Source organism: Schistocerca americana, chromosome 8 (genome assembly GCF_021461395.2).
Source record: "Schistocerca americana isolate TAMUIC-IGC-003095 chromosome 8, iqSchAmer2.1, whole genome shotgun sequence".
NCBI classification, from domain to species: Eukaryota; Metazoa; Arthropoda; class Insecta; order Orthoptera; family Acrididae; genus Schistocerca; species Schistocerca americana.
In genome coordinates, this window is record NC_060126.1 from 501139777 (window position 1) to 501152434 (window position 12658).

The 12658-nt window shown below is 44.1% G+C and overlaps 1 protein-coding gene across 1 annotated transcript in view; it reads right to left on the bottom strand.

The window, feature by feature from the left end:
* Positions 1-6895, bottom strand: part of LOC124545944 — a 46778-nt gene extending 39883 nt beyond the window's left edge. Inside the window, exon 1 of the mRNA XM_047124905.1 lies at positions 6434-6895. Within this exon, the coding sequence (XP_046980861.1) occupies positions 6434-6895 (462 nt within the window). The remainder of the gene's footprint in view (positions 1-6433) is intronic.
* Between the last annotated feature and the right edge of the window lie 5763 nt (positions 6896-12658).

The following is a 12658-nucleotide window of genomic DNA, read 5'->3' on the forward strand; positions in this document are numbered from 1 at the left end:
CCGCTACGGTCGCAGGTTCGAATCCTGCCTCGGGCATGGATGTGTGTGATGTCCTTAGGTTAGTTAGGTTTAAGTAGTTCTAAGTTCTAGGGGACTTATGACCACAGCCGTTGAGTCCCATAGTGCTCAGAGACATTTGAACCATTTTTGAAGCAGGCGTTGTATGCTTTCATATTCTGAATAAAATAGTTTGATTCTGGAATTTTCGCTGTCAGGTACCGTAAAAATTCTTGGTGAAGTGCTTCCAGTGGCAGTAATCGAATTTTTCCTTTCACGCAACAGAATCCTGGTGTTTCTACACTGAATTTTTTCGCTTTACAAAATTGCCAGGTGTTATCCACTTTTACCGTTACGACGTGTTTGTGTTGTTACATTCTTTCGTCGGCTCGTAGTGGAATGCTTAGTTAGGTTGTACTGTTAACTTGTCCTCGTTCGCGCTTCTCGTAGGATAATATTTTTATAGATGGCTTGAGTTCGGATTCTTTTATTACGTGTCACACTTCCTGATTTTTCAATCCGTTCATTTAACTTCTCTTCGGTTTCTCTTCTTGCCACGGTGCTCGCTGTCGTTCGTTGCGAACTTAAACTGCTTCTATTTGTTCGTCTGTTTCGTCCGTCTGCAGTTCTTTTGTTTTCGCCGTTTTGCTTCAGAACCGACAATGTCTCTTCCTCTTTTGCGTTTCGGCATTGTCTGAAAAGTAAACTTTTTACTAACAAATACGCTAATGACGCTTTACACACTTTATTTTCGTTTTATATTCAGTCACTGTATCTTGTTTTTATTCACTCACTGCACTACTTTTTCGGTTCCTCCCTTCGTCACTGATAAGAAACTAACGTTCGAACCAATGACGGTACTTACATTATATACCCCTACCAATGGGTAGCCCCTATAGTGGCGAATGTCAGAACATACCCAAAAGGCTTCGAATGGTCCACAATGTTCCAGAACATTCCACGACATTCGAAAGTGTTCTGGAATGTTCCACACACTTATCCGGGATGTTCCCGACCATTCAGCAATCTTCCTAAATGTCCCAGACTATTCTCGAACATTCCAGAACGTCCCGGATCATCGTGGAACATTCAAGAATCTTTTGGAATGTTGTGGAATACTCTCCAATGTTCTGGAATGTGCTAGAATACCCTCAATGTTCTGAAACGTTATAGAAATTTCTAGAGGGCGAAACTTCCCAGCCCTTGTATCTTCAGATGCACGCCCTTCAGGTGAGAACGCACACTTTCTCTATGGACGTGGGATAGAGGGCTACCACACCATATAACTCTCTTGATGGTAGCGAGACTCGTTTTTGAGTTTTGGTGGCACGCACATTGTACTCTTACTTTTATAATATATATTAATTTAAGTTGCTTCGCTACTCCGAGAATATCTACTTCGTCTTCTTTGGTGAAGGAATTCCAGAATGCTGTATTTTTAACTAATGTTCTGGAACATTGTGGACCATTCGAAGCCTTTTCAGTATGTTCTGACATTCGCCCTGACATTCGCCATTAATGGGGCTACCCATTGGTAGGGGTATATAATGCAAGTCCCGTCGTGGATTCGAACGTCAGTTTCTTATCAGTGACTAAGAGAGGAACTGAAAAAGTAGTGCAGTGAGTGAATAAAAAAAGGATACAGTGACTGAATATAAAGCGAAAATAAAGTGTGAAAGGCGTGAAAAGTGTCATTAGTGTATTTGTTAGTAAAAATTTGCTTTCAGACAACGCCCAAACGCAAAAGAGGAAGAGATCTTGTCGGTTCTGCAGCAAAACGGCGAAAACAAAAAGAACTGCAGAAGAACGAAACAGACGAAGAGAGAGAAGCAGTTTAAGTTCCCAACGCATTGATTTCGTGTTGCCACTAGCATGGTTTACATACGACCAGAATCTCTTCAAATTTTCTGCCACGTTTCGAGACAAAGTTTCGTTGTGGAAACCGTTGTAAGCAACTCGCATTAAAGTCCGCGCTGCATTTCGAGCTTCTGTCAAAGATCGTCAGTCTTGGGGATTTTGCCTACGTTTACATTTGGCATCCTTTTTCCGTTGTTTCTGCAACAGTGTTCTGACCTGATTTGTGGACCACGGGGGATCAGGTCCATCTTTTGGTTATTTATTTGCTATAAATCTTTCAATTGCTGTCGATACTACTTCTCTCAATTCAAGCCACATCTTGTCTCCACATACATTGTTAATTTGGAAGGAGTGGAGACTGTCTCTCAGGAAGGCTTCAAGTGAATTTTTATCTGCCTTTTTAAATAGACATATTTCTCGTTTGTTTTTGGTGGGTTTTGGAGTTACCAGTATTCAGTCTCGCTATGACAATCCTGTGTTTACTAACCCCTTGATCCCTTTTGATGTTCGTTACTAGCTCAGAATTATTTGTTCCTAAGAGATCAACAATGTTTTCGCAACCGTTAACACTTCGCGTGGGCTCCTGTACTAGGTGTTCAAAACAGTTTTCTGAGGAGTCATTCAGTACGATGTCGGACGGCGTTTCATGCCTACCACCGACTTTAAACATCTGTTTTGGGCAACACACAGATTGAAGTCACTACCGACTACAGTTGTATGAGTCAGATACATTCAATGCATAGAGCATCTCTTCGCGTACCTAGTTGCTCAAAAACGAGCAGCCTCTGTAGTGCAGCAAACGTCAATACACTAGTCAAAACTCTTACCGCACACGTCCCAACACGTCTGACCAAGATCAGCGACTATATTAACTACTCTTCCTTGTAACTCTTCTTAATTAAATGTTAGAGGAGGCTCGCGAACTTTAACGCAACCCCAGGGAGTTCAGCCAGGTGAACACGCGGGCCACTGAACAAGAGGGGAGTCATGGTGGAAAGCAGGTACAATCCAATACCGTGGGAGATCCGCACTGAAGTAATCACGAACCTATGAAAGAAACTGTGGTGGATGCGAAATGATGTCTTCACTGGCTTGCTGTATTGGTGACATAAGCCGCTGCTGCAGCATGTGCAACTACGCAAAACCAGCCACAGTTTTCTTCGCAAAGAAAACTGGTTCATTGACATTACTTTTGAAGTGGTCATGCCAAGGAAGCCGTTAACATTGCATGAATCACTCATATGTTCCACAATCTCCTCATACACATCTCTTATTATGATTCACCTATCCAGACACATGAAACGTGGAGTTGAGACTGAGAATGTTACGTCACCACTTGTCAGATGTGTGACATTGTTAGTACAACATGTTTCAGGACTACGTTATCCCATTATCAAATGCTATAAAACAAGGAAATCAATCAATAAATCACAATAATACATATACTGCCAACCAAAAAAAGTTTTAATAACATAAAATACCTTATTCTATTCAACTAGGAACAGCAAAATTAAAAACCGAGCAGCACACATGCGTTATCACACATAAAACTCTTCTTAGAACATATCATGTTGGCATTTTCTATTCTCAAGGCACAGTTGTAAATTCAAGGCAGATAAGGACTTTCCTGCAACACATATGTCACAGTCCCCAACGATGCTACTAGCTATCATAAAAATTGTGAACATTATATGTCAGGCCCTAGTAAATTATGTTGTTTATGGACGCATACGTGACAATATATATGTAGAATTGGTATTTCATTTACTAGGACTTGACAAATAATACTTATAGATTTTATGATATACAGTATATATGCGTTCTATCTTTGTTATGTGAAAGTGCCTGCCTTTAGTTTACAGCTGCATCTCGGAAGTATAAACCCCAGCAAGAGATGCTCTAAGAAGAATTTTATGTGTGGCAACGTATGTTTGCGGCAGGGGTTTTATTTTTGACGGTGCGTAATGGCATAGAAGCTTTACGATAGGTTGTACTACAGGAGGTTTTAAATAATTTTGTGCGGCTGTCAGTACGTTTATTATTGCAATTTATTGTTTGGTTTCGTTGTTTTGTAGCATCTGATAATGGGATAACGTAGTCGCGTAACATGTTGTGCAAAAAATGTCACACATTTGACAACTGATGGTCTAACATTCTCAGTGCCCAATCATGAGAAGTTGCATGATGGCTTCGCAAAGGAAAACATTGCTTCGTTTCCGAAAACTAATTTCTGTGGAAAACCCTCTTCCCTCAGTAGCTGCCGCAAATCATTGCAAGAGTGAGGACGAAGCTCACTGTTCCGAGTAGTCACTTCATGCAGCAACAACAGCTGGTATGGTTTTACACGCAGACGTTTACGCAGAATGCGCCAGACAACTGACTGCCTTATCTGTAGTTCTCTGTCCGAACATGTCGATTTCTTCGGGCACCTGACGAATGATTCCCGCACACGCTCCATCTTCTCTGCTGATGGCCCAGACCGGCCTATTGTCTTCGAACAACACAAGCAGCCAGTCTCCGCCGCTGAACCGTCATTAAAGACTTATATTTAGGGAACGCAAATCACGGATGTCGCTCGATTACACATCTCCTAAAAAACGGACCGAGGGAAAGGCTTATTCTGCTAAACAGTTTTCTGTTTGTAAGCGTAGGCTTCCGCGGCCGTTGTCTTCTTCAATAAAATTCTTCAGGGTATCAGACCGCATCGTCATAATTTAAAATGCGCCAACGTTTCGGCCAGCGTTGCAGCTAGCCTTCATCAGGGCCTTACGTTAACTGCTAAATGAACACACTTGATTCCTTAAATAGCTGCACGAGAAAACCGTGTCGTTACTTGATTGGCTGTAAAGGGAGGAGGAGGAGGGGTGAAAGGTATGCTTTATTGGTGTTTCCTTTATTATCTGTCATTGGCTGAAATAGCTGTTTTCTATTGGCCTTTATATTAATCCACCCCATTGGAGTAGACGGACGAATAGCGAACAGGTGATGGCTGTGACGTCACACTGTTTCCATGCTGTCCAGAAGCCGGCTGCGGCGTGCCATTGCTCTGTGTGCTCGCGACCACTACTGCGGCTCTCCGCGTGTCTGCATGGGCCGCCACGGCTCTGCCGCCGCTCCGTAGCCCTGCTATTGCAGGCAGCCAAGACCTCGGAAGCTTGTACCCGTCCTCTCTATTCATGTTGGCGGGTCTTTTGGCTATTTCTATCGCCTCTCTAATCTTTCTTTTGAAAGTGAGAGGCTGTTTCGCCAGGACGCGGGCTTCTTGAAAAAATATTGGTTTCCCGCACTCGTCTCGGTGTTCCGCCACTGCTGACTTAGTGTGTTGTTTCAGGCGGATATATCTTTCATGTTCCGAGAGCCTTGTGCTAATCGGACGTCCCGTCTCATCTATGTAGACTAATCCACACGCACAACCAATTTCATACACGCCAGCTGTGTGTAGTTTGTCGACTGCATCCTTGGTAGAACCGAGCATGTCTGATATTTTGTTTCTGCTTCGGAAAATTGGTTTGATGTCGGCTTTTCGTAGAATTTTGCCAATACGTTCGGTGACCCCTTGTACATATGGTAACACAGCAATGCTCTGTGCCTCCTTCTCCTCTTCCCTACTAGTCTTCTCCCTTGTCGACATGGTGCTGTCCATCATCTGCTTCCCATAGCCATTAGTTCCGAAGATGGACCTGAGGCGTTCAAGTTCTGTCTTCAGATGTTCTTCGTCGCTTATCCTGTACGCTCTCTTCGTTAGCGTGTGCAGGGCGGACTTCTTCTGCGTGGGGTGATGGTGGGAGGAGGCGTGAAGGTACCTGTCCGTATTGGTTGGTTTCCTGTACACTTTGTGGCCAAGTTTACCATCAGGTTTTCGATAAACTTCCACGTCGAGAAAAGGCAGCACCCCACTCTTCTCTGTTTCCATTGTAAACTGAATTTTCCTGTGCTGTTGGTTAAGGTGCTTGTGGAAGTTCTGCAACTCCTCTTCTCCGTGGGGCCAGATGACGAAAGTATCATCGACATAGCGAAGCTAACAATTTGGGCGTAATGGTGCGGACTGGAGGGCTGTTTCCTCAAATGCCTCCATGAAAATTTCTGCTGCGATAGGCGATAGGGGTGAGCCCATAGCTACACCGTCAGTTTGTTCATAAAATTGACCTCTCCACTTGAAATAGGTGGTCGTCAGACAGTGGCGCACAAGCTCACATATATCAGGTGCCACGCGTTCTTCTAGGATGTTCACAGTATCTGACACTGGGACATTCGTGAATAGGGATTTGGCGTCGAAACTAACCATCAGATCTTGGTCCGTAACACGCATTTCCTTTAGGAGAGACACGAAGTGAGTGGAATCCTTAACGTAGGACTCGGTTTGGTGCACTAGGTGTCGGAGCCTAGGTGCCAGTTCTTTCGCTAGGTAGTAGGTCGGCGAATTTATACTGTTTACTATGGGCCTTAAGGGGAAGTCGGTTTTGTGTACCTTCGGTACACCATATATCCTTGGTGCCTGTGTCACTTGCGGGATGAATCTTCTGGCCTTGTAGAAGTTGATTCTAGAGTGCTTGAGCAGTGCCTGCGTCGTTTTGATTACCTTGGCCGTCGGATCTCCCTGAAGTTTCTTGTAGATAGGTTCTGCGAGAATATCTTCCATTTGTTTGTTGTAATCAGTTGTGTCCAGGACTACAGTGGCGTTGCCCTTATCTGCCTGTACCACTACTAAGTGGGGGTTGTCCCTGAGTTCCTTGATGGCATGGTATTCCTCAGCGTTGATGTTTTGCTTCGGTGGCTTTGCTTTATTCAGAACTCTGACCGTTTCCTGCCGGATGTTCTCCGCCTCGGCCTGTGGCAGATGACGTACCGAAGCCTCTACGGATTCTATGATATCTTCTTTTGGAACTCGCTTAGGTGCGACTGCGAAATTCATCCCCTTGGCCAGAATTGCTGTGGTTGCTTCGCTCAAGGTGTGGCTGGAGAGGTTGACCACTGTCCGTCGCCTGTCCAGCGTCAATGTTTCGTCCGTGGCTTTCTGTTGTAGTTTGTCGTACTTTCTCATCTGGCGGTTAGTAATACTATTGCTGGTCCTTGATGCTTGCTGAAAGGTTAACCTGTCGACTTTATCCCAGTCTTCCATCTGAAGTTTTCCGGCCAGAAATAGGTGCAGATCACACAAATTCCTGTTGTGAGCATCGAGACTTATGCGGATGTGGCGGATCCTTTCCCGTAGCAATGCTTTACTGGCTTTAACACAGATATTCCTCGCCTTGTTCGTTTTTATGTGAGACGTCAACCGCAAAGAACACGGCACAACACTCGTGTCTCTGCATCTCTTCAAAAAAGCAAGGTCATTCAGCAGTTTACATCTTTTTAAACGCAGTGCTTCTAACTTCTTGATGTTTCCGTGGATTTCCTGCCCATACAGGTTGGTTAAATGTAAGCGTAGGCTTCCGCGGCCGTTGTCTTCTTCAATAAAATTCTTCAGGGTATCAGACCGCATCGTCATAATTTAAAATGCACCAACGTTTCGGCCAGTGTTGCAGCTAGCCTGCATCAGGGCCGCGTCCTGGCGAAACAGCCTCTCACTTTCAAAAGAAAGATTAGAGAGGCGATAGAAATAGCCAAAAGACCCGCCAACATGAATAGAGAGGACGGGTACAAGCTTCCGAGGTCTTGGCTGCATGCAATAGCAGGGCTACGGAGAGGCGGCAGAGCCGTGGCGGCTAATGCAGACACGCGGAGAGCCGCAGTAGTGGTCGCGAGCACACAAAGCAGTGGCACGCCGCAGCCGGCTTCTGGACAGCATGGAAACAGTGTGACGTCACAGCCATCACCTGTTCGCTATTCGTCCGTCTCCTCCAATGGGGTGGATTAATATAAAGACCAATAGAAAACAGCTATTTCAGCCAATGACAGATAATAAAGGAAACACCAATAAAGCATACCTTTCACCCCTCCTCCTCCTCCCTTTACAGCCAATCAAGTAACGACACGGTTTTCTCGTGCAGCTATTTAAGGAATCAAGTGTGTTCATTAAGCAGTTAACGTAAGGCCCTGATGAAGGCTAGCTGCAACGCTGGCCGAAACGTTGGCGCATTTTAAATTATGACGATGCGGTCTGATACCCTGAAGAATTTTATTGAAGAAGTTTTCTGTTTATTTTCAGCGATTGCGTGCCTTATGCACCTTTGGTGGGGGCGTAGTTCATCACCCACTCACTACAGTCCTGCTTCGTCCCACTGTACATATAGACTACACAGAGACAGAGGGGCGTAGTAACCGCTGCGCAAAAGCAGACGCGTTTCTGCCATCGTGTGCATGACGTCAGAGAGCAACACCTCGCGACGTTATTCGCATGTTGCGGGCTGTGTGGTTTCGTGAGTGTTGTCGTTCTCCAGTAGTTGTTTTTGTGTAGTGGATTACTTGCATGTGAAAGTGTTTTGAGTGTGTGCAAGCAACGCCAGGTTGGGCTGTTGGGTGTAACTCTCACAGTCGCAACATTAAAGGGACGGAAGTAGTGCTTCGTACTTTCCATTGCGGTGCAAGACTGCAAAGGATATGGCTACCGAATTAGCGTAGAAAAGAGGTTGCGAATGTTGCAAATGATCGGCTATGCTCTCATCATCTCAAAGAAAGCGAATGCTTTAGAGACTTGCGTTCGGAACTCCTAAATCTACCGAAGGAGTCGTTAAGAAAGATGAAATTCCGTTGTGCAATTCGCTTTGTACTGTTAGCACTAGCGCTGGCACATCTCTTATAGCACAAGAACGGAAGGAACGTTCCGACGAATGTGAGATCCATAAAAGAAGCTTAGGGACTTTGCAAAAGCTTTCACTGCAGAAGAAGAGCGCTGATAAATGTACATTTACAGGTGAAATTATTTCTAATGATTCAGAAAAAGCCAGTTTACAGAATTACGTAGCGGTATTGCACAGGAGAAATGCCCGGATGAAAAACATTTGCATAAAAACCAAGCGCTTATGAAAGATGTTCGAAGTCAGTTGTTGTCAACGAAACGACATCTCAACAATAAAGAAAGTAATAGAAAATGCACTTGAATCTCGTAAAATTAATCGAATACTGGAAAAATATTTTCACCCAATCAAATCAGAACTTTCTTACAGGGGTCAAAGAGGACGTTATTTTGCAAGTCGATTTGTTTGTGGATCGTTGCACAGAAAAATATTAAAATTTTTTCAGAAAAAAAATTCGGTGATCTTGTATCTCCAATGTGAACCTTGCGTTCTATGATAAACCGCACTTTCAGTTGCCACCAAATGTTCTGAAGGATGTTCTGGTTAGATTAACTAATTCAGATGCTTACTACAAATAAGGCACTTGTGTAATTTCTTGAGTGAAGACAACAGTGTCCCCTGTGATGAGTACAAAATGAAAATGAGTGCTATAAAGTTTTTGTTTACTAGATGAAACTTTTCTCAGAGCCAATTTAGACAACTGCAAGCTCATCTGGGGAACATTTACTTTGAGAGAAAACTGCAATATACCGGGTGATAAAAAAGGCAGTCTAAATTTGAAAACAGAATAAATCACGGAATAACGTTGATAGAGAGGTACAAATTGACACACATTCTTGGAATGACATGGGGTTTTATAAGAACCAAAAAAATACAAAAGTTCAAAAAATGTCCGACAGATGGCGCTTCATCTGATCAGAATAGCAATAATTAGCATAACAAAGTAAGACAAAGCAAATGTTCTTTACAGGAAATGCTCAATATGTCCACCACCATTCCTCAACAATAGCTGTAGTCGAGGAATAATGTTGTGAACAGCACTGTAAAGCATGTCTGGAGTTATGGTGAGGCATTGGCGTCGGATGTTGTCTCTCAGCATCCCTAGAGATGTCGGTCGATCGCGATACACTTGCGGCTTCAGGTAACCCCAAAGCCAATAATCGCACGGACTGAGGTCTGGGGACCTGGGTGGCCAAGAATGACGAAAGTGGCGGCTGAGCACACGATCATCAAACGACGCGCGTAATAGATCTTCACGCGTCTAGCAATATAGGGTGGAGCGCCATCCTGCATAAACATCGTACGTTCCAGCAGGTGTTTATCAGCCAGGCTGGGGATGATGCGATTCAAAAATGGTTCAAATGGCTCTGAGCACTATGGGACTTAACAACTGTGGTCATCAGTCCCTTAGAACTCAGAACTACTTAAACCTAACTAACCTAAGGACATCACACACATCCATGCCCGAGGCAGGATTCGAACCTGCGACTGTAGCAGTCGCGCGGTTCCGGACTGAGCGCCTAGAACCGCGAGACCACCGCGGCCGGCTAATGCGATTCTGTAACATATTGGCGTACCTCTCACCCGTCACGGTAACAGTTACAAAACCAGAATCAGGCATTTCCTCGAAGAAAAAAGGCCCGATAACGGTAGATGTGGTAAATCCAACCCATACCGTGACTTTCTCGTCGTGCAATGGAGTTTCCACGACAGTTCTAGGATTTTCGGTAGCCCAAATTCTGCAGTTGTGGGCGTTGACAGACCCTCGGAGCGTGAAATGAGCTTCGTCGGTCCACAACACGTTACTCAACCAATCGTCGTCTTCCGCCATCTTTTGAAACGCCCACACCGCAAATGCCGTCCGCTTCACTAAATCGCCAGGTAACAGTTTATGATGCCGATGGATTTTGTACGGATAGCATCGGAGGGTACGCCTCAGTGCCAACCAAACAGTAGTGTATGGAATTCCGGTGCGACGTACGACTGTACGAGCGCTGACTTCCCCTGCATAGACGAACCCGCTGCAGTCTCCATTTCTTCCTGAACTGTCTCAGCAGCATTACGCCTCGTGCTCGGCCGGCCACTACGGGGTCTATCGTCGAAACAACCCGTGGCTTCGAACTTCGAAATCATTCTCGTCACAGCTGCATTTGTCAACGGACCTTTACCCGTTCGATTCCCCTTCCTATGGCGATAGGATCGTAACGCTGAACTAGCACATTCCCCATTCGGATAATACAGCTTCACTAAAAGCGCCTTTTCAGGTAACGTCAACATGCTGCGACTGCTGGCACATCTGATTCTCTCTCTCATTACAGCTCCTTTTATACACGATTGTCATGCGCAGTCACTGACGTTTTGCTGTCCAGCGCCATCTGTCGGACGTTTTGTTTTCTTTTTCTTCTAATAAAACCTCAGAGCACTGAAAGACCCGAGTCGAAACAAGGCCCCGGGAGTAGACAACATTCCCTTAGAAAGCCTTGGGAGAGCCAGTCCTGACAAAACTCTACCATCTGGTGAGCAAGATGTATGAGACAGGTGAAATATCCTCAGACTTCAAGAAGAATGTAATAATTCCAATCCCAAAGAAAGCAGGTGTTGACAGATGTGAAAATTACCGAACTATCAGTTTAATAAGTCACGGCTGCAAAATACTAACGCGAATTCTTTACAGACGAATGGAAAAACTAGTAGAAGCCGACCTCGGGGAAGATCAGTTTGGGTTCCGTATAAATATTGGAACACGTGAGGCAATACTGACGCTACGGCTTATCTTAGAAGCTAGATTAAGCAAAGGCAAACATACGTTTCTAGCATTTGTAGGCTTAGAGAAAGCTTTTGACAATGTTGACTGGAATACTCTCTTTCGAATTCTGAAGGTGACAGGGGTAAAATACTGGGAGCGAAAGGCTATTTACAATTTGTACAGAAACCAGATGGCAGTTATAACAGTTGAGGGACATGAAAGGGAAGGAGTGGTTGGGAAGGGAGTGAGACAGGGTTGTAGCCTCTCCCCGATGTTATTCGATCTGTGTATCGAGCAAGCAGTGAAGGAAAGAAAATAAAAATTCGGAGTAGGTATTAAAATCCATGGAGAAGAAATAGAAACGTTGAGGTTCGCCGATGACATTGTAATTCTGTCAGAGACAGCAAAGGACTTGGAAGAGCAGTTGAACGGAATTGATAGCGTCTTGAAGGGAGGATATAAGATGGACATCAACAAAAGCAAAACAAGGATAATGGAATGTAGTTGAATTAAGTCGAGTGATGCTGAAGGAATTAGATTAGGAAATGAGACACTTAAAGTGGTAAAGGAGTTTTGCTATTTGGGGAGCAAAATAACTGATGATGGTCGAAGTAGAGAGGATATAAAATGTAGACTGGCAGTGGCAAGGAAAGTCTTTCTGAAGAAGAGAAATTTGTTAACTTCGAGTATAGATTTAAGTGTCAGGAAGTCATTTCTGAAAGCATTTGTATGGAAGTGAAACATGGACGATAAATAGTTTAGACAAAAAGAGAATAGAAGCTTTTGAAATGTGGTGCTACAGACGAATGCTGAAGATTAGATGGGTAGATCACATAACTAATGAGGAGGTATTGAATAGGATTGGGGAGAAGAGAAGTTGACTAGAAGAAGGGATCGGTTGGTAGGACTTGTTCTGAGGCATCAAGGGATCACCAGTTTAGTATTGGAGGGGAGCGTGGAGGGTAAAAATCGTAGAGGGAGACCAAGAGATGAATACACCAAGCAGATTGAGGAGAATGTAGGTTGCAGTAGGTACTGGGAGATGAAGAAGCTTGCACAGGATAGAGTAGCATGGAGAGCTGCATCAAACCAGTCTCAGGACTGAAGACCACAACAACAACAAAACCCCATGTCATTCCTAGCATGTGTGTCAATTTTTACCTCTCTATCTACATTATTCCATGGTTTATTAAGTTTTCTAATTTATACTGACTTTTTGATCACCCAGTATATATATACGTATTTCTGTGTGAATGTGTGTGTGTGTGTAAATAATTTTTTTTTTTATCCTTGGTGTCTGTTTAAAAGCTGGTGAAGTTAG